Here is a 22,343-nt window from a genome sequence, read left to right on the forward strand (position 1 = left end):
TTAATTTAGTTACCGATTTCTCATTAAAACCCGCATCCATGTATAGACCTATTTTTCTCCCTCCACTTAACACACAATAATATTCCTAAAATTTCATGTCATTAGACAAGTGTGGTGTTTATTATGGGACATAGGAAATATTAATTTGAACAAATTAAACTTTAGTAACAAATTTTATACCACCATCATAGTTTAATATCCATTTATGAAATCAACTCTAAGTAACTACTCCCTCCGTTCCATAGTAATGGAGACGTTTCTTTTCAGCACAAAGATTAAGAAAAATTGTGTTAGGTGAGTTAAGTAAAGAAAGAATAAAGTGAAAAATGAAAAAGGTAGAGAGATGAAGAGAAAAAAAAATAAGAGAGAATAAGTAGATGTGGAAAAATGTGTCGACTTTTACTAAAAAGGGAAATGACTCTATTGAATGAACAAAAATGACAAAATGACTCTATTAGTATGGGACAGAGAGAGTACTATTAATTTTACTATCCATCCTCGTTATTTCAGATTTTGCCTTAATTTAAAATTTAATGTAATCCAATGCATACTATATAAAAGAGTTTATCAGAAAAATTTGAAAAGGTAAAAACAGGTCAAATCATTACACCTTTTGTTCAACTTCAATGATAGAGAGCTTATTTCAGATTCCTGGTTTAATATATGGGAGTTTCGATTTCAATTTATGCTTCTGATTCCTTGAGATTGATTATACTGTTTTCTTGAAGATATGAATTCAAATGCTGTAAAATATGATACACTTTTATTGACTGGACATGGAATACAAGCTGGAAAATGTGTATCCAACACTGAATATTAAATTCAAAATTGATTACTGTCTGTATATTTGAGCCAAGGCTCAAAGATCCAATTTTTACCATCTTCTGCACTCCAAAGCCTTCCACTGTCATGTCGAATAATCATGCCCGAAGGAGTTTAGATTTACCGTTTAAGCTCTTCCTTTCTCCGCAAGTAGGCAGTTTGGTGCGTTCTCTTCCAACCCCTTTCCGATTTCTCTAAGCTAAATTTGCTTAGCAAGGACACATCAGATCTTGAGCTTTTAAATTTACTCCAAGAGCAATTACATTGCGGGATGACTTGTGCTCGAATAATTGTGTAAAACTGCATTGCAAAAAGTGTGTAAATTGATAACTGATTATTAAAAGGAACCGGCAGCTACGTAGCATAACTCCACTCACTGGTAAGTCAGGTAGATCTTATAAGACGAGCTGCAAAGGCTCCATCGAGCGAGTGTTTGACAGGGCTGGAGCTGTAGAATCCACCTTCACTGACAAACGGGGGGGACACGTATTTGTCTACCGAATCTACAGAAAATTCCTGCAAACACAAGAACGTTGGTTCTCTGTTTCGCTTAGCATGGTAAAAGTATATCCTTGAATGGTACATACTACTGTTCCCGATGTAAAGAGCTAAGTAACTTCTTCAGGTACTTACCGGATGTCTCAGAAGAAAAGCAGCAATTCTTTCTTCGTTCTCATCAGGATCGACTGAACAGGTGCTGTATATTAGTACTCCACCAGGCTTTACCAAACTGTAGATGCAAAGCAAATTATCATAAAATGGTACAAGAAGATAGAATTCTTGAAATCACATAGGAAGTGAAGTTTGGACATTATTTGTACAAATAAAAAAGTTGGTTTGGATAATTTCTGAATGTCAGATGCCCAGTGCTCCCAATGAGGAAAAATAGAGACGAGAATGTAGGTGGCTGCACATTTAGCATGCATGTACTACGCCAATAGTTCACTGGACTGCCATTTATCTTTGCAGAAATGGACCGAGCATATCTATTTTGCTGGAAATCCATGAAATCCGTTGTCGTACCAGATTCAAATTTTAATTTGCAATGCTAACATAGCCAATTAAAGAAGTGCATGCAAGCAGCTGCTAGACTTACTTAGAAGCTGAATCAAGAAGGGTGTCTTGCAAATTTATAAGTTCTTCCATGTCTTCCAGTTTCCTATTCCAGCGCAAATCTGCTCTCTGTAAAACGAATAAATTACAGCCAAGTAATGCATTGAGAAAATAAGCAGAGATGAAACTAGGAAAAGAAAGAAACTGAGAGACAAATAAGTGACTAAACAGTACTAGAGGGACATGCTAAATTTTATTTTGGGAGAAAGGTTATCATAGTTGAATAAAACAATACGACTCAACTGAGATGAAATAGAAATATTTGTAGATATTTTATTAAGTCCTATTTTTAGTTAATTAAGTTTCTAGTTTTATCTAAATAAGGGTCATGAGGTTTCGAGTTTAAGAGTTTAGTAGCAGATTTCTGGGCTGGGAAGGTGTTTGCCCGACGATCTAGTTCTTGTTCTCTGCTGATTTCCGAAAGATACAGATTCTTCAACTTCCGTCCTTTTCTATGTGCTTCTTACCCTTAGCTCTATTAGTTAAGGAACTACCGAAAAAAAAAATATTAGCTGATCCGTTCGCTGCAGGAACTGATCTGTAACATAATATACCTTAGATAGTACACCCAATCCAGAACAAGGAGCATCCAGCAGAACTTTATCACCTTTCAGGATATTAGCATCCTGAAAATTTGAACACAAAAATAAAAATGATATAACATTCTCTCAGAAAATAATTTTATTTAAATAAGAAATTCACTTACAAGTGCACGAAGATCAGCATGGATGGTAGTGATAACTTGATCACATTCGTGCAACTTGGCAGTCTCTTTGAGGATTCTCAATCGGCCTTTGTTTACATCAACTGCGCTTATGCTACCTGATAACAATGTCAAGTGAGCACCATTAGCGGAAGTTATACGGAGAAGTTTTACCATGATTGAACTGTATGAAATTTTGGAATAACAAGATGATCATTGTAAGTTTTGCTCAAAGAATTGTTCGTCACAAGGGCTCAGTTGCTACATTCTGCAGCATTGTACCTTGGCCATTCAGACACGAAGCCATGAAAAGAGTCTTTCCACCCGGAGCTGCACAACAGTCGATAATGCTATCACCAGGTTTTGGATCCACAACTCTAACCACCAATCCTGCAAGTTATGACAAAAGTTTGCGTTGAGCAACTCATGGTTATGCATATGGAAATAATTGAATAGCATGGTCCCATACTTGTGCACGATATCCTCAGGAGTAATGAGATCATTGCAATCAGGTTGCTTTATATTAACAAGAGAATATGTGTGCCATGTGGATGGGCAGCAGACAAGAAGATTTTGCAAGGGAACGAAGCGAATTTTGGTATGGCGTAGAATTTATTCAGCCAGGAAGAAATGAGAAAGTATACAAAGACGGGATGATTCATATGGAAGAGGAAGTTCATCATTGGTAATCTGTTGGTTTTCAAATGAAGTTGTAGGACTTGAATATTACCTGCACTCTCATCCTGGACTGAACAGAAACCCTTTTTCAGTAATCCAGCTTGTATGATGATCTGGAAGAAGTAAATGTGGACGAATTAGAACTTGACACGAAATTCTGACAGTTTGACCACAGATTACGAGCCAGACAATCTATTTTCCGACTGTATACAATAACATTCTTACCTGCATGCCTGTTCTGATGCGGACGAAATCCTCCAAGTGCTGAGAAAGTTCATATGGAACCTAAAGTTGATGAGAAAGGGGAAAAAAGTGAGTTGAACATTGACAAACTAATGTGATTCCCATCTCTTGCAAGGGATACTTGGAATTCAGACCCATAAAGATAAGACAACAACAACAAAATAACTACTATAATAATTTTCAGAAATCAGTAAAATTGATAATATATATTATTGAGTATTTTCATATTCATCACTAGGATTTCTCCAATCCCACCCCTTTCAATAGGATATGAATCAACCAATTAATTGTCGATAGGGCCATAGGATATCTTAAAGTTCCAATCTATCTTAGTAAACAATGGATTGGCCTATATTATTTTTTATCGATATAGGCTAATAAGCATTTCAACACTAGTTCATGTTTAAGCCTGTGAACATCATGTGTCCGTGAGAGAAAATTAAGTACCAACCTCCAACTTTTCAAGTTCTCCAACGAGATCCGCCCTTGTGAAGCCTTTAGCTGTGTTCGCTCTGAATTCGTCATCATATCATATGGTGAGTGAAAGAGACACACTTTTGAAATGAGAAGGTTTTCAAAAGGGGTAAATATGAAACCTGATGCTGAAACCAGGGTCAGAATTATTCCATGTCATAAACTTGACTGCTTCATCAAGACCAAGTTGATTGATCCATCGTCTCACCATCCACTAGAGAACATGTAAAGGAAGGTTGGGTCCAAGTAAGGTTTCAAGTTTCATGTTATGGGAGAATCCTAGAAGAGACTGATATCAATGGGAACCCGAATTTTTTAAAACGTACATATCTTGAATCAATCAGTACATTTAACGTGCATTCTTTAAAATTTTTTATTGAGCATTGACAAGTATAATGTCATTATGACTCGTTATTCCATTCAAAGAGACTCAAAGTCGAACACAGACAGAATATTGTAGTCTTCACCGTTGCAGGAGAAAAAGCTAACTCAAGAAAGAGTTATGATGATGAAGACACTGTAAACCTTAAAGCTGAAAGACAAACTCACAACAGGATGAGAATGAATTGTGGCCAAAGCACGTGCTCGCTGCCTGTCATCACCGTCTACTTTTGGTTCAGGGAGCAAGCTTTTCTCCTGTAGACATTCAAAAGAAAGAAAAGTAAGTAAAATATCATAAATAACACACTAATATATATTTTAATAGCAGAAAGTTGACCTTAAGCATCAGTAGCTTCCTTAATAGTGCATTAACCATATTACCAGCACCAACTCTCAGTGCAGCTTTTGCAAGCTTCACATTCTATAAATAAGAGAAGCATGCATAAGAAAGATGGAGTTTCAGGCAACCAAAACAATCACGTGTATGACTTGAATTTTTTAAATTTATATTAGATAGAGTTAGAAAAGGAAAAGTATATTTAGAATATCATCTTTCATCTGAAAAAGTAAATGGAAAAGGAATGAGAAAAGTGATTTTGGGACAACCATTCACTAAATAAAATGATCAAAAGAAAATTTGAAATGCCACTTAATTGAGACTTAGAACACACACAGCTACCCATTATACTTCTTATATGCAGCAACCCAAAAATTATCATACCCATGCTTATGGATTAGTATTAATTAATTATAGTTATTTTTGGGCATATAACTGTCACAAACAAGAAAACTCTAGGTACTAGGGATTTTATGCATCCTCATACCTCATCAACAACTGCATATGGAGGCATTTCAAGCTTTAGGATCTCATAGAAACCAATTCGAAGAATCTGAAAGAGCATTTGTAAGCATACAGCACACAGGAAAACTGTAGTATTGCATCATCTAAAAATAAACAACAACTTTCTGTCTACCTACCTGAAGTAGAAGAGGTTCCATATTTTTGATGGCGTTTTGATCATGACAAAGTGAAAGAATCAAATGATCAAGGTATCTTTTCCAACGGGTGGTACCCCCAACAATTTCTGTAACCTAAAAACCCAATCTTTAGATTGCCAACCAGTTCTGATTTGATTTGAAAATTTGAACCACAAACGTAAGTGACAAGTGAGAAGGATAACCAGCCGAAGATCTCTATCTTCTAGATCACGGGTGCGGAAACCAAGAGTTCTCTCAACATATCCCATCTCATTATCCCCTGAACCCTTGCCTTGCTCATTCAACAGGTCAGCAAATGCACCACCAAGCTCAATCCGCATCAATCTCACAGCAGACACTATTTAAGGAAGTTAAACAAGGCTGATTATAACATTCTCACCAAGTTAGCATAATTTCCAAATGATTAGTGGAAGGCAGAAGTACAATTGACAAGTTTAAAATCAATCAAGGAAGGTGATAAAGTGCAGTAAGTAGTAACTGGGGAATCCACAATCAAGGCCAAACCCCATTCACAGCTAAACAGCGCATAGAGAACCTAAAGCAAAATCATTCATTTCTACACATGGATGACATACTTGTATCAAGACCACCAAAATCCAACTCAGGACCACAATGACTCAAACATAGCAATCTTTGAAATAAAAACTGTAGAAGCATACCAGCTCTGTGAGGTGATATATCCAAATTCAGCTTCCCAGCATTGCCTGCACCATTAGAATGACTTGAAGCACGCAATTAAAAATCAATATTATCTTGAGAGAGAGAGAGATAGATTGCACACCTCCAGTAGTTGAAGTGTGTGGACGACCTGCAACATAAAAACAGGATGAGATTAAATCTGACAAAGAAAGCGGCAATAACATAATTCTTGAAGACTTGAAAGTAATATTTCAAATTGAAGCGAGGCTGCGAAATGAAATGACCTGTTCTTGTTCTGGTTCTAGTAGTCGAAGATGTAGTGGCAGAGTTGTCTCTGGAAGTATTCCGATGGTTGTGCTGCACCACAGCTACACAAGTAGAGCAAACAAACCTCGGCACAACTCCACTCACAATTCTCGTATAGCTCCTCTCATGGAAGAATGATACGCGAGAGCACACTACCTCCATATTTCTCGATGGGGAGATAAAAATGAAGACGGTTCATAAAATATTTGAGCTCTTCTTTTTCCTATGCGGTATTTCATTATTCTACTTCGACCCGGAACAGCGGGCCAATAGGAGTAGTGATAGGTAGGGGTGGAAATAAGGATATTGGGTATTGGGTTTACCCGTATCCGACCTGATATCCGCCGGGTATTGGATATTCACTATCCAATTTTATGGGATTGGATACGGGATTGGGTATTGAAATTTAAAATAAATCGGGTATCGGATAACCCGAATGGGTATCGGATATTACCCGAATATCCAATTTATTATTTAAAGCATTTTTTAAAGTATGTTTAGCCATTTTAAGCTTCAAGAGCTAGACTAATTTATTTAATAATTACAACTTACTAGGTTATTTTTCTCTAAACTTATATAAATAAGTCAATCTCTCTTACTCTAGCTCACAGCTTCTCCAAATTCTCAAGTTTTACGTATTGCATGACCAACTCGTGTGGTTTTTATATTTTAGTTTATTATTTTGACTTTTGAATTATATTATTGGTTGCTTCTACAGTTTAATTAAATGTGTAACTTTTATTATTTTAGTTACATATTGCATAACCAATCCCCATAAATATAAATATATAATAATATACTTTCAAATAAAAGTGACCTCTTTTTATAGTTTTATACTACAAAATAAATGCAACATTAAAGATATTAGTCAATTTAAATATTTCTCTATTTATATTAATATATAAATTTTGATTTTTTTTATTAGTTATTAACAAATGTAAAGAGTCGGGTATTTGGTTACCCGATACGTCGGGTATGGATACCCGGGGTGGGTATTGGAGTACCTGGAAATATATCGGGTCGGGTTTTGGATAGACATTTAGATGGATTTCGGGTTTGGGTACCCGGTTTTTTCGGGTCGGGTATCCACGGATACCCGTATTCCCACCCCTAGTGATAGGGGGGAAGTACTTAGAGCATCTCCAAGAGGAGAAGTAAATATAGAGGTAAATTTATATAACTATCATATTTATTTTTTTTATTTTTTTTACATGAAAAATCATTTTCCAAGAGGAGAGGTATTTGAGAAGGTATTACTTTACCTCTCCATCAATGGAGATGTAAAATCTTATAACTATCATATTTGTCTTCTTTTCATGATAAATCATTCTCCAAGGGAGAAGGTACGTGAGAAGGTATTATACTTTATATTTTTAATGCATTTTGTACTATTTTTTTAATTGATTTACCTTTCTATATACTCCCTCCGTCCCAAGGAAGATGACCCATTCCTTGGGCGGCACGAGAATTTATGTAATTTTATTTTGTGTGTTAAGTGGAGAGAGGAAAGTAGGAGAGCCGGAATAAAGTAAAGATAAAAGTATTTCTAATTTTAGTAATGAGTCATCTTGATTAGGACAAACTAAAAAGGAAAGTGGGTCATCTTTAATGGGACAGAGGGAGTACCTTTTTCCTTTGGAATGTGTTATTTTTTGAAATGGTATATTTCACTTTATGAGAAGACAAATAGATAATATACCTCTTTCATTTACCTCTTCTTGTTAGAGATGCTCTTAAGGGTGTGTTCACTTTCGGCCCGGAATAACGGACCAATAGGAGTAGTGATATGGTGCAAGTTTTAAGTGTGTACTATATAACTGGACAAATTTCAGCCACAAGATTAAGAAATCAACTACTCCCTCCGTCCTCAAAGAATATGCACTTTGGGTTTTACACGGATTTTAATGTAAGTTTGCTATAATAAGAGAGATGTAGAGAGAAAAAGTAATTAAAATATTGTTAGTGGAAAATGAGTTTTACCTCATTAGAGTCTTAAATTAGAAAGTGCATATTCTTATGGGACGGACTAAAAAGGAAACAGTGCGGGACGAAAGGAGTAATATTCTGCCATTTGATTTTTGATATTAAAGCATACATTAGTTCACAATAAGAGAGATTTGGTATGGCGGGTACAATGGTCATTTAACAAACAAAATTAGAATTAGAATTAGAAAAACTTCTCATTTTCAAATTGTCTTCCTCGCGCTTCTCTTCTCTTCTCTTCTCTTCCTCTTTCTTCTTCCGCCAATTCTCCTAGTCGAAAATCTAGGGTTCATTCATTGTCGCTCGTTCAAAAAAAACTAGGGTTCACCGTTGCCTTCTTCATTTGCCTAATTCCGATCCATTCACTCTGTCGTTGCTTCCTTCTCCGTTTACTTCCGCCATCGCTTCTTTCCAGATATTATAATGGCTTCAATTCAAACTTGTAAGTTCGTCGGTCGATTCATTTCATTGCATTCCAGTTTAACTATTTGTGATGTCATGTCACTGATTTCAACCTACCTAGGATTCATCTAATGTTTTTTTCTTATAGACCTATAGATTTATTTTACTTTCACTTCTTTCATTTTTCGAAGTATATGATGCTTATAGTGAAATAACATATTCAACTTACAATGATGTTTATTATGATTACAGTGAACTATATACGATGTTTATTGTGGACTAATATTATGATTATAGTGATAGTGGCGGAGAGGAGCGCCATGGAAAGGGAGTGGAGGGCGACACAGAGGGAGGCGGAAACATGGAGGTCGAGGGGGACGGGGCGAAAAATCGATGAAAAGTTCCCACTGTAATACTATATGGTCATACCAAACTTGCTCATAAACAAGCTCTCGGACCCGAAGAGGAAAAGAAGAGTAATTAAACTTAGATTTTGAAGGGTTTTTAATTTCGCGATCTCTTTTTCGTCTCCAATTTTGAGGTTTCTGAACGGTGGTGGCGTAGATGGAAGGAGAAGAGAGAAAGGAGGCGGCATCGCTATCGCCAGACTACGTTCTGCTGGCTCAGCTACAAGAGTGGTGGCGGTAGAAGCAAGAAGAGACGAAGCTTTAACAAAAGTGGGAAGAAGAGGAAGAACCATTTCGAGCCCCACGTTTGGGCGTGGCTCCACTGGAAGGCGACGATAGAGGGGTGCTCCTGATATGACCACAGGTGCTAGAAGGCAAAAGTCTTCACTTCGACGTGAGCCATGGATTGATTGGGATCCGGGAATGAGAGAGAAGGCACGCCGAGGATCTAATAAAGCTAGAGAGTGTCTCCCGAGGATAAGATGAATAGAGAAGGCTCGGATTTGAGGGAAAATCCTTCCCAAGAAGGGGAGGATGATACGATCATGAAAGCCGTGCGTCAAAGTTTACAACAACAGCTAGTTTCAATTAGTGATTGGCCTACTAAGATGATGTCCAAACGCTCTGAGTATCTTACACGTCTCAATTGGAGTCCGGTGGAGAGAGTTATGGCCGATTTACTAAAGCCGCGCAGAAGAGATGAAGAGTCCAGAGAAAACGCGCTGCCGGGCTAAATGAGACATGGAAAACGCCCGGGCGGGCGTTTTCCACGTTTTTTACACATTTGGGCAGAAAGTTCGTGCGGCCGGGCATTTCCCGCCTTACAATTTGCCCGACCGGGCGAATCACGCGGACTTAGATTTTGTGGGTCATTTCCTTGAATTTTGAGTCTAAACTATAAATAGCATTTTTTTCATTTTATTCATTGGTTGAACATTGAATTTGTAGCTTATGAGCTTTGTTCTTCCCTTGAGGGTTTGTATCCAATTCCTGGTTTTCTAGGTTGCTTTTCCCATCAATTGGTAGTTCAAGTATAGAATTTCCATCAATTGCTAGTTCAAGCTGTTGGGGTTTGGTGACCCTTGCACAGCGGAAGACATGCATAAACAAATAAATCAGATCTACAGATCTATTTGACCGATTATGAGATTAATTAACTACATGTTAAACAATCAATTGCATACAAGAACGCACATAAATCATGCTTAAAGAATTAAAACCCTAATTCATGATATTGATGCACTTTTTATTAGCACTAAAAATACATGCAAGTATACATGGTAGATCTAGTATAGCTAAAGGTCAGTACCGGGTTGTCGAACATGGGGAATAAGATCACCGACTGACTACCTTCTACTAAGCTTCTTTTACTATTTGGAGAAACAGTGGGTTTTGAAAAACTTTTGAAAACAAACAAACTGAAAGCAATAAATAGCAGATTGCAACAAAGACTAGAGATGAAATATATGAGATAAGAGAATTCGGGGATGTGCGTTCACAATTATGGTTATACAAATTCCAACTACAATACCCTATCACAGTTTATACTTCGATAGAACGAGTCACACAAGTTATGCCCATGCTGTACAAGCGTAGATTACTAACACTAGGGTTGTCAATCCTAGATTCGTAACTCCTAAAAGCTCCTAAGACCTTTGAAAAATCCTCACTCTCAATTAACAGTGCCGTTTTAAGGGAAGCTAATTGTAGTGTCTATTAAGTGGATTTAACTCGCCAACCTCCTCTCACGATTTTTTAGCAAGTTATATCAAATCAACATCGAATGTGTCACTCAAGCATGCAGTATTACGGAACAACTTAAGGAAGAAACGAAGTAAAAACAAAATAGATATTAAATAGAATAAGGAATTGTATAAACCAAAAAGAGTTACTAACACATCCCTAGAATCCTATGAATTTAGTTACACATGATAGAATAATATAGAAACATAGTTTGAAGGGAAAACAATGTAAAAATAAGAACTAAAGTGGTAAAACCCAAAGGTAGAATCCTGTAGCCTTGATCTTCACTTGAATCCATCTTCAACCTCTTGCACAACGAAGATCTCTCAAACATTATGCTCTAGAATTGTGAAGCAAAAAGCAAGGTGAAAGTGTGTATGAATGAAGAGGTTTGAGGGGGTATATATAGGTAGAATTTCGAATCCTATGGATATAAGGAAAAGGTTGGCTAATTTTAGTAAAATCTGGAGAAAATCTAGGTCAAATCGTGCGCCGCGTTTTCGCAGCGGGCCGCTGCACCTTGGCCAGTGGTTGCTGTGCGTTGCCCGTAGCTTCTGCCCATTTGTGTAGCGGTCGCTGCATGAGTTGTAGCGGTCCCTGCAAATTAGTCCAGTGGCTTCGGGACCTTCTCGAGCGGTCGCTGCGCACTCCCCAGCGGTAGCTTGGCGTCTTCAGATTTTTAGCACATCTTCTTCCGGAGCGGACCGCTTCTGACGTAGCGGTCGCTGCGACACACGCAGCGGGCCGCTGGGCATCTTGAACGCTAACTCCATCTTCGACTTTTTCCTATCTTTTTAGCTCAAATATGCACAAGTCTCACAAAACATGTCAAAATACCAAAATGGATAAAATATGTAAAATGCGGACATGAATTGCGATTTAGACATTAAAAACAGACCAAATAAGGGCCTTAAAACAGTGCAAAATCCGAGCGTATCAGATATTCTACGGTTTAGGATTACCAAACAGATTCTCCGAAGATTTGACGATTGCTTGTGCATTCTCCATGAGATGATCTTTGTACTCAACCACAAATCTTCTTATATGTATCCCGAACTCATATTATGACCTTTGGGTGGGCAAAACTTGTCAGAATCGAAAAGAGCTTGATTAGAAATGAGATAGAATTCCAGATCTTGAGAGAACTGATAAAAACCGTTCATCCCCTAAAGAGAACGAAAATTATATATAAAAAAATTAATTCTTAATCTCCTTAATAATCTCCTTTTATATTGAGTTATAATGGGCCAGATTAAGGATCCATGGAGGTTTGACTTGGGCCAAACCTGTTGGATTTTTACTAATTAAATTGAGCCCCAATTTAATAGAAGTCTGTGACAAAATATTATTATCAGCCACTATAGTAAAATAATATTAACTGCCCGTCCAATCCCAAATTACGAGTAATCTGGGCTTTACCTCTTCAATTTATTATTTCCTCGTCTTTCAGTAAATAGCAAGAAAGACTTGTCTCAACTGTTAGATCCTTCAGTGCTATACCACACCAGTGTCGTTTATTTCCTAAGGTAAGGAAACATACAGACTGACACTCAGCCTTTCACGATAGGTAGCCAAAGCCTATCTAGGTTGTGAAGTTCTTTTTCTCTTCTACAAGAACCGACTGCGTCACCTTCTGTAAACATCGTTCACGACCAGTCTATTATGCAAAAGAATTAGATTTGTTTGCTTCTTATACATTTAAATGTTTGAGAAACATCTTATAAATGCACAAGCAAACACCAATGCGATAAAATTACTTCTTCTCGCCTTGGGTTAAAAATGGATTGTAGAATTTATTGTATACAAGCAATTCTATCCATGCAACATGCTCGAAATATGCTTTTCAGTATACCAATCCTAACACAAGCATGGATCAAGTAAAAGTATACTTTGGGGCTTGTGGATTCCTTGAAGGTCTAGCTATGGATACTTGTTAGCATGGTGTGATTGCATTTTGCTTATTCCATCAATGACATTTATCTTCCTTTCCATATTCTGCATTCCTTGATCTTCCATCGTTTTAGCTTAGATTCGATATTTGTTGTTGGAACTATTTATATCTTATGTTTGCTTTGGGAAATTGAAAATTACATAAAAAAAAGTAAGATCAAACATCAATTTGGGTTTTCCTTGGGAAAAGGACCCCACAATACTTGGATCCTTATCAGCTCTGATAGTTAATAGGTTAGGCTGTTGGCGGGGGGCAATCATCTGCGACGCTGGAACGCAGGTTCTCGTCGTCAGCTTTTCTCCACCACTACTGTAATTTCATTTCTCAATATTTTTCTCCAAATAATTTAAATGACATAATTAAAAGTTGCTAATCCAGCCAAAACTAATTTAATTGTTGTTGACCATTAAAAATTTGATGGCTCCATCCAAAATGGACTAAATCCGGACCGTTTTCATTTGTTCGGGATGTAATAATTCAAAGATAATGTTTTGGACCAAAATCGTAAAATTGACATATGTTCAGTACCACAAATGACCTTTAGTCTCTCAAGAACATAGAATCATAGACTACATGCAATGGTTTGTAAAACATTATATACATACAACTAGAAACAATTTATAAGATTCTTTAAAAGCCCCCAGACCTAAGTTTACCATTTAGGGATATTGATTGTAGTGTTATCAATTAGTGCAATCTAATATGTGGATACTCTCTCGATTACCCACGTACCATTAAATCACATATTAATGGAACATATTATCTACACATAACAAGTAGTTATCGATTATCACACAGAATTGAACAAAGTAATTGATTTCTTCGATATTTAAAATTGAAATTAAATAACCATAAAAAATCTCATGATAACGTCGAGATCTCCCCTGACTTGTGAATCAGAACACAGATGGTTCTGATTCAGCATTGGACTTCGCAAGGAAATCTAGGAGGTAACCTCTGCTAGAAATATTACCGTTCACACTCACAAACCCAAAGAAAGAAGGATTGGAGAAGATGATCAGAAAGAGGACTCACAAACCCAAAGAAAGAAGGATTGGTGAAGACTATCAGAAAGCGGAACCGTAATATAATATGTAGAATATAAAATTACAAAAATTTGCTAAACCAAAAAAAATCTATAAAGACCTAATAAAATAAAGAAATTAAAGTAAAATGATTTATGTACGGATTTTTATCAATATAATATTACATTCATTCATCAAAAATATCCTTATTTCATCAAAAATATCCTGATTTTTGTAATTTAGTACATTTACTAAAATTAGTCAGCATTTTTTATAACAAATTTCTCACTCTAATGTGGGTCTCATTTTTCAGTCGCAATAATTTAATCATAATTTATCGCGAACCGCATGAAATCACCATATAAATTACGTTGTTTGTTTTATTTTAATGTTACTCTCTCCGTCCCAACCTAGACGTTTTCTTTTTGGTACGTTCCAACGTAAGTGTGAAGTTTCCTCTTTTAGTAATAACTAACTCACTCATCTCTCCTACTTTATCTTCCCGCCTAGTTTATTCTTTCTTTCTCACTCTTACTTTATTCTCTATTTATCTTTTTTACTTTTTTTTCTCTCTTACTTAACTATTACTCCCTTCGTCCCAAATAATTTGGGACACTTTGACCTAGCACGAGTTTTAAGAAATCAAATGGAAAGTGAGTTGAAAAAGTTGGTGGAATGTGAGTCCTACTTTTAAAGTATTAGTTTTATAATAAAATGTGAGTAGAAATGAGTTAGTGGAATATGAGATCCACTACCAAAAATGGTAAAAGTGAAATGAGACAAATTATGTGGGACAACCCGAAATGGAATACTGGGTCAAATTATCTAGGACGGAGGGAGTAATAATTTAAATAACTAAACACCACTACCTAAATTTCCATGCCAAAATAAAAACGTCTCAATTAGGTCGGGACGAAGGGAATATTAAGGCCATCCACAATGGGGCGGAGGATAGCCCGGACGATACATCCTCCACCCCTTCGTCCGACATTGTTGCATCGCGGACGATGCCTTCTATCATCCGCGGACGATACACATCCTCCGCGGTATCGTCCGCCCTACTGTGGGCGACGCGGACGATGCGACGGATGATAGAACGCGTTTTTGTTTTTGTTTTTTTATTTTTGTTTTTTTCAATTTTCACACACTATATATACATCACATTTTTCACTCTATCCACTCATCCACACTCTTTATTTCAAACAAAATGAATCCCGGAGATTACCCAAGTCCGAATAGTCCGATGTTCGGTGGTGGTGCACGGTGGCCGGGTACAGAACCCGATGAATACCGGCCCTTCGACTCCAACACCAAGTACGATCCCGTCTTCAGCATGGATTCGTACGGGCTGTCAGACATGGAGCCTTCTTCCACCCGCACACCCGCCCCACCCCGCGGCCTCTCCTCGGTCGCCGCCGCCGCCGCCGTCGTCTCGGGCTCTGCCACCAAGAAGAAGCGGACCAAGGCAAGAGCCCAGAAGTTGCCGCTTCCGGCGGTGAATGAAGAGTTCGCCCCCGGGAGGACGAACTACCAGCCGGAAGAATCCATCGTCTTGACGAGGTGTTGGATTGATATTTCAGAGGATCCGGTGTTTGCCAACAACCAGAAGATATGTGCGTATTGGGAGGCATCGCTGAAAAATACAACGAGGCCAAGCCACCGACCGCCTACAAGCGCCAAAGGGAGCCGCTCCACAAGTACTGGGAACAAATAAAAAAGCAGGTCAATTTGTTCGCGGCGGAGTACGACAAGTGCCTGAGGGAGCAGGGCAGCGTCGAGAGTTTGACGGATGTGCGCGACAAAGCGGTTCGTTGTACATGTCATTGTACGGCGATTTCAAGCACTTCCAGTGTTGGCTCCTCTTGAAGGAGAAGCAGAAGTTCGTTGGAGGTATGCTGCCCCAATCGGCGTCGACGGAGAAGAGGGCGAAGCACACCTTTGCCGGTGATTATACGAGGATGAGAGTTCTGGCACACCAATGTCCTCTCAGCGTCCTGCTGGCATCAAGGCTGCCAAGGACAAGGGCAAGGCGAAGGAGACATCCTCACAGGCCGCGCCGCTTGCCCCGACCCCGAACGCGACCACAGCCCTGACTTCGGCTGCAGGACATGCCTACACAGAGTTGGTGACCTCTGTCGACTATATGACGTTGTTGGAAACGCACAACGCCCTCAGGCAGACGGACGACCCAGCTCAAGTCGCATACCTCCAAGATATGATCGAGTGCCTCCGCCGCAAGTTGGGAATGCTTTAGACTAGCCTCTTATCTGTAGTGCACTTGTTTTTTTGTTTGAACTTAACTTTTTTTTTAATTAAGTAATTGTAGGATTTGCCTTAATTGTGGTGCTATTTATTTATTTATTTATTTATTTATTTTGCTTGATATATTTGCAAAGATAAATTAAATACAAAATAGAAGCAAAAACTATAGGGCGGGCTCTAGTCCGCCCCATTGCAGGTGGAATGGTAGGAGGATAGAATGATGATTGTGGCGGAGCATTGGGCGGGGTTTAGGGCGGGCTATCCTCCGCCCCATTGTGGAGGCCCTAAGATTTTCAATTTCACAAAATTCATAAAAATCAAAGTTCGATTTGATGTTTTCTCTATAACCTCAAATAAAATAACAAATCGAACTTTGACTAATTTCTTACTAACATTTTTTAACACTTTCTTTGTCCTGGCTAAGATGACACTTTTCTTAGCCGGCACGAGATTTGAGAAATTATTGATTAATGTGGTTAATTGGAGAAGAGTATAGTACTATTTTGGTCCTTTACATATGGCCGATTTATGATTTTGGTCCAGAACATTCACTTTCCAAAAAGTAAGTCCGAAACAAATGAAAAACGATATCGTTTGCGTCCTTTTTTGACGACACCGTTAATTTTCGACGGTCAACTGTCAATTAGTGAAAATTTGACCGGATTAGACTTAATCTGAGATTATTAGTTGGTTAATTTTATGTTAATTATTTTGCTAATAATTCAATTTTTTAAATATTTTTGAATATGAATAATCAAACACATTTTTCACTAAGTATCCAAACTGTAAATTCAAAACGACACTTTCTCTCTTTTCTTTCATCTCTCTCATTACTCTCTAAGAAGAACCCTAGTTCTTCATTCTGACCAAGAAGCTTGATTCCGACCAAAGCCACCTGATTCCGACCGATTTCGACCGATTATTGTTGGTTGCCATGAGTTGGAAGTCGCCGTACCCAAACTACCGTTACACCGAAGGTCTCAGCGACGTGAAAAAATCATATGCGAGGAAGAGGAAGAAGGCTGAAACGAGCGATTCTCGAAAATCTGACACCGAACAAGGACCGTCAGCTGCGTCGGGATTTGTGGGTTCTAATCCTAGCTCCGACGTGGATGTCCATTCTTCTCTGAAAATGAACCCTACTTCTTCAGTCGGTGACCGTCGAGCTTCTCCAGAAAGCGACCCCGACTTTGAGAGGACGAAGATTAAGGCCCAATATCCCCGTCATTTTCACCAGAAACCGCCGCTCCATCTACTTCGTCGTTCTTAACGGAGAAGACCTTCGCCTCAAATTCCAGAACCTCCTCGTTCGCCTCAAATTCCAGTTCCTTCTCCTCCGCCTGAAAATCCAGTTCCTGAATTTCATTCAGAAGGTAATGTTGTTTGAAATTTGTTTGAAAATCGTTTGATTGCATGTTTGCTTACTAGGGTTTGCATTTATTGGTTTTGGTGTATTTAATATGGTGTTGTCTTTATTAAGTGGTCCCATTGGGTATGATTTGAATATATGCCAATGATTTTGAGAATTTTTAGGGTTTGGTGTTATCTGGAAAGGGTTTATTTGTCTACATATAATTTTGACTTGTGAAAGGGTGTTATGTGGACTGGGTGTTGGGGAACCAGACGACATGAGACCATTTTTCTTGTCTGTAAATGTGTAGGACTAAGCTGATATGTAGAGCATAAATATGGGACCAATATGATGACTGATATCATCTTATATTGTTTAGCTATGATGACTGATATCATCTTACATGCAGATGGGACCTTCGTTACAAGATTGCACTACAATGGTGTCCTTGAGGAAGGGTTTGGGAAGAACTATGTCAATGCTGAACTTCAATATGTCCACAACTGCGATCCAGACAAATGGTCGAAGCTCGAGGTTGATGATGTGCTGGAGAAGCTGGGGATGGATGTGACTGGGTTAGAGTACTTCTATCGGATTCCTGGGAAGAACTTCGAGGATGGAATGGTGCAGCTTTTTGACAACAAGTCTGCAATAGAAATGGCAGAGTTAGGGGTCAGGGCTGGGGTGATTGATGTATATGTCATTCACCCCGGGGGTGTTGTTGAGTTGTTAACGGGCTCACAGCCTGTTAGTCAATTAACACAGGAGAAAATTAAAAGTCCAGTTAGAGTTACAGAGCGTATAGATGGTTTAACCGCAAGTGAAGATGATCAGAGCGAAGAGGAAGGTAATGCTAAGGGGTATGGTAATGGTGATGATGGCGAGTCTGGTGATTGTGATGATGGGGGTCTGGTGATGGTGATGATGAGGGAACTGATGATGGTGATAATGAGGGACCTGATGATGGTAAGGATGAGGGAGCTGGTGAGGGTGAGGGAGCTGGAGATGATTGGTTAGTACAAAGTTCAGCCAGTGATTATGAGGTGGAGAGTGAGGAAGGATCTGAGGAAGAGAGTCTTGTGGCTGTGAAAGGCAAGGGAAATGGTTCGGGAAAGGGGAAACAAAAGGCTGGAAAGGGAAAAGGGAAAGTTAAGGATGTTGTGAAGGGAAAAAGAAAGGGAAAGGGGACCTGCAATGAGAAAGGAAAGAAAAAAGAGAAGGCTGATTCTGATGACGACAACGCGGGGTAGCCTACATTTGTGGACATCGACTATGATTTGAGTGATAAGGAAGAGGTAAACATAATGACTTCTCAAGTTGAGGGATGGAAGAATGTTGTTAATTCTATGAGATTCCTTGGTGATTTAGATGATGGTGGGGAAAGTGACACTCTTCGGAGTGATTCACCTAGTTCGGACACCGATGAGGCTGACTTGGCGGGCGTTGGTGACTGTGATGTCGTGCAAAATCTGAGCCGAAGATATAAGCCTACCAAGGATAGAAATGATCCAAGGTTGGAAGTGGGGTTGCGGTTCAATACCAAGGCCGATTTTACTGACCTTATACGTCATCAAGGTGTCCAGTTTGGGTAAGAAGTTGAGACTCAAGAAGAACGACAATGTTCGTTGTATTGCCTACTGCAAGGGGTTGCTGCGAAGTAAGAAGGTTAAAGCTGGTTGTCCTTGGACGGTTTCATTGTATTATAGGAGTGAACTTGGATGTTGGCAGATTGGAGCTCTGCGTGATATACACAAGTGTGTGGGTGCTTCTTACAACCATGGTTGTGCTAATGCCAAGTATTTGGCATGACTATTCAAGGAAGATATGAGGTTATTTCCTGGGATGACAGTTGGGCAATTTGTGGAGAAGGTGCATGTGGAGTTGAAGATAACAATTTCGGTGGGAAAGGCGAAGCGTGCAATGGCACGTGCGAGGAAACTGATCGAGGGCGATACAATCCAGCAGTACAAGAGGCTGCATGATTATAGGGCAGAGATCTTGAGGACAAATCCAGGGAGTACCGTTGTCCTAGCAACTAGGCGCCTATCGGATGGAACTGACAAGTTCAATGGAATCTACATAGCTTATGAAGCTTGTAAGACTTCCTTCAAGCAGCATTGCAGGCGTATGATAGGATGGGATGGTTGCCATCCTCACTGCCATTGGATTAGACCCGATTGATCAGAACTTTCTCGTCGCTTACGGTGTTGTAGCCATTGAGAATACGGATACTTGGAGTTGGTTTTTAAGTTTGTTGGTTAAGGATCTGGACATCAAGGATTCGAGCAAGTGGACATTCATCCCCGATAGACAAAAGGTACACAATTACATTGTAAATTAGTCAGTTAACTATTAGCTAATCTTCTTTCTTCGTCATGGGTAGGGCCTTATCAATGTTGTCCGAAGCTGCTGCCATAATGCCGAACACCGCTTCTGTGTGTGGCATATGCACAACAACTTCAAGAAGGTGTTCCCATCTCCAACGCTAAAAGACAAGATTTGGGAAGCAGCCCGTTCAACAAATGCATACGCCTTCGAGAAGGTGATGGAGGAGGTGAAACAGCTGAACACCGCTGCACACACGTGGCTTACCGTGCACACTGCCAAGGAGAGCTGGAGTCGAGCTTTCTTTGGTTTTGAGGCCCATTGTGACATTCTAGTCAACAACATTTCAGAATGTTACAACAAAGTCCTATTGTTTGCGCGGGACAAGCCCTTGTATGGCATGCTGGAATGCATCCGAATGTATTTGATGGACAGGTTCACCACCCGATGGAAGATGGCTGCAAAGTTGGAGGATTGCATCGGACCCAAGATAAGGAAGAAGCTTGAGAAGCTAAAGGAAAAGGTTGGAGATTGTATGGTGAGAGAGGTTGGTGAATGGGTGTATCAGGTGAACACCAAATTCAATGAGCAGTTCGTGGTGGATATACGGGATCGGAGTTGCAGCTGTAGGCGTTCGATGTTGACCGGGTTACCGTGCCCACATGCGATTGCTGCTATCAGATGACTGGGGAGGATGTGGACTCCTTTGTAGCTAAATGCTACTCAACGAAGACGTTGCAATTGGTGTATGCGCCCATCATCTACCCGGTACACGGACCAGATATGTGGCCAAGGACTCCTCATCCCGATATCGTTCCACCAGACCTTACCCGATTGCCCGGGCGTCCGAAGGGAGCAAGGCAAAAGACGGCTGAAGAGCTAGATGCAAGAAGCAAGATCAAAGCAAAAGCAGCAAGGATAGCCCATCAAGTTGTCACAGTCCGAGATGGAGAGGATGGACACCAGAAAATGTCGAGGAAAGGACTGATGCCAGAGTACAAGTGTCGGTTTTGAGGTGAAAAAGGACACAACAAAAGGAGATGTCCCCAAGGCATTCAACTGGGCAAATCGAAAGGTATAACTTTTTTTTGAACTATTTTCTTTCAAATGTAAACAATAATCAATGACACTTCTTTTCTAAACTATTTGTAGGGTCGACGGTTAGGAGGGGGCGTAATCGTGATCAAGAACAATAGACTTGTACATTGTGCAACCAACCCGGCCACAATAGGGCAAGTTGTTCAAGTGCGGTTGCGGATATGTTTGAAGAACCTGGCTCCTCAAATGTTGTTGCCTCTGTTCCCGCGAAGAAGAAACCACCCAGCAAGGAGAAGGGTGTTTGATGTTGGCGTTTGACTTTAAAAATTGTGTCGTGTTGTGTAACAAATACAATAAATATTAGGTGTTGATGGTTTTGTGGATTTGATGTTTTTTGGGGGTTGATGGTGTTAAGGTTGATACATTGCCTTATGACAATATTTTTTTGTGGATGTAACAAGTAACTGTAGTTGTTTTTTAGCATGTATCAAGGTGTAAATGGCTTATGACATTACCTGGTTTAAACAGCTTATTTTGTGATCTGTTGTTTGATGCGTATGAAACCAACATCACTCACAAATTTTGTACATGTAACTCTGAATTTGGTGTGCTTAAATGTTCAGGACCAAATGGAAGTAAAAAATTTATAGGAAGGACTACTTTGACTTATACTTTAGGATTCTCCAATTAGGGCTTTCTGGCGATTTAGAACATCACTACAGAATTCAAATACGAGCAACACAACAACAAATTCAAATCTACTTCAACATTCAAAGAGGATTCACAAATACTACATCAAATTACTTGAATATACACATAAGTGTTGCAGCAACAACAAAACAAAGAACAACAAAGCTCAAAACATTGATTAATTTCAGGATATTTTTCATAATTTCGGTCAAATTCAAAGCCAGCTCGTCAAAAACGGCACCACCGACCGAGGATGACGAAGAAGAGGCCCGATTTGGTCCAATTTGGCTCGTAATTTCGACATCACGATTCAGCTCACACCACTTGAAGAAACCGCATTCCTTCGTCTCACATGTGAAGTAAAGCTTCCCCCTCGACGGTTTGCCTTGTCCGATGACAATACGAAGTGCCGCCATCTTCTTACAATAACAGAAAACGTAGCTAAATCGAAAGTCTCCGAAGTCACGGACGCGGTCGCGGTCGACGGAGACAGAGTTCCGGCTACACGTTGAACGGGCCATGTTCGAAGGTGTTTGGTTGTTGCAGAGATGGAGAAAAAGAATTATGGTTTAAAAGGGGGGGAGAAATTTTAATGAAATGAGTTTTGGATTTTGTGTTTATTATTATAGTATTTTCATTAATTTTAATTTAGGGTTTAAAAATGTAAAAGCCGAAAATAAAAAAATATATATATAAAATTAGCTACAGTAATTAAAATAAGCTAATCCAGTCAAATTTTCGCTAATTGACAGTTGACCGTCGAGAATTAACGGTGCCGTCAAAAAAGGACGCAAACGATATCGTTTTT

At 39.2% G+C, this 22,343-nt stretch overlaps 2 protein-coding genes across 5 annotated transcripts; one reads left to right on the top strand and one right to left on the bottom strand.

The window, feature by feature from the left end:
- Positions 1–741: 741 nt before the first annotated feature.
- Positions 742–6,601, bottom strand: LOC125186823 (NOL1/NOP2/sun family protein / antitermination NusB domain-containing protein). 4 transcript variants are annotated; one of them, XM_089058127.1, is made up of 19 exons: positions 6,337–6,600; positions 6,195–6,221; positions 6,073–6,117; positions 5,596–5,750; positions 5,393–5,506; positions 5,239–5,304; positions 4,752–4,835; positions 4,559–4,669; positions 4,156–4,247; positions 4,011–4,071; positions 3,542–3,601; positions 3,369–3,429; positions 2,921–3,028; positions 2,642–2,757; positions 2,490–2,561; positions 1,919–2,004; positions 1,456–1,552; positions 1,200–1,338; positions 742–1,122 (listed from the first exon to the last, which is right to left on the bottom strand). In XM_089058127.1, the coding sequence occupies exons 1-18, from the start codon at positions 6,518–6,520 to the stop codon at positions 1,207–1,209; spliced, it is 1,671 nt and encodes a 556-aa protein (XP_088914253.1). In that variant the 5' UTR covers positions 6,521–6,600; the 3' UTR covers positions 742–1,122; positions 1,200–1,206. The 4 variants fall into 4 exon arrangements, with proteins under 4 accessions (XP_088914253.1, XP_047939231.1, XP_088914254.1 ...); XM_048083274.2 differs by having other exon boundaries at positions 4,583–4,669; positions 6,337–6,599; XM_089058128.1 differs by lacking the exon at positions 4,752–4,835 and having other exon boundaries at positions 6,337–6,601.
- A 12,723-nt stretch (positions 6,602–19,324) lies between these two features.
- LOC148926579 (uncharacterized) lies at positions 19,325–20,821 on the top strand. The gene is made up of 4 exons (XM_089059178.1): positions 19,325–19,577; positions 19,654–19,799; positions 19,866–20,375; positions 20,489–20,821. Exons 1-4 carry the CDS (start codon positions 19,325–19,327, stop codon positions 20,819–20,821), a joined length of 1,242 nt encoding a protein of 413 aa, XP_088915304.1.
- The last annotated feature ends 1,522 nt before the right edge of the window (positions 20,822–22,343 follow it).

Source organism: Salvia hispanica, chromosome 5 (assembly GCF_029641045.1).
Source record: "Salvia hispanica isolate PSC_SH4W2 chromosome 5, Shi_PSC_v1, whole genome shotgun sequence".
Lineage (NCBI taxonomy): Eukaryota > Viridiplantae > Streptophyta > Magnoliopsida > Lamiales > Lamiaceae > Salvia > Salvia hispanica.

Bases quoted from the DNA above. Each gene is read 5' to 3' on its own strand.
- LOC148926579 (XM_089059178.1), top strand. From the start codon at position 19,325: ATGACAGTTGGGCAATTTGTGGAGAAGGTGCATGTGGAGTTGAAGATA. The intron at 19,578-19,653 runs GTAAGACTTCCT...CCATTGGATTAG, and splicing joins CTACATAGCTTATGAAGCTT to ACCCGATTGATCAGAACTTT. The intron at 20,376-20,488 runs GTGAACACCAAA...TGCTGCTATCAG, and splicing joins TTGGTGAATGGGTGTATCAG to ATGACTGGGGAGGATGTGGA.
- LOC125186823 (XM_089058127.1), bottom strand. From the start codon at position 6,520: ATGGAGGTAGTGTGCTCTCGCGTATCATTCTTCCATGAGAGGAGCTAT. The intron at 4,670-4,751 runs GTCAACTTTCTG...GAATGTCTACAG, and splicing joins GGAAGCTACTGATGCTTAAG to GAGAAAAGCTTGCTCCCTGA. The intron at 4,072-4,155 runs GTTTCATATTTA...TGACGAATTCAG, and splicing joins GACCCTGGTTTCAGCATCAG to AGCGAACACAGCTAAAGGCT.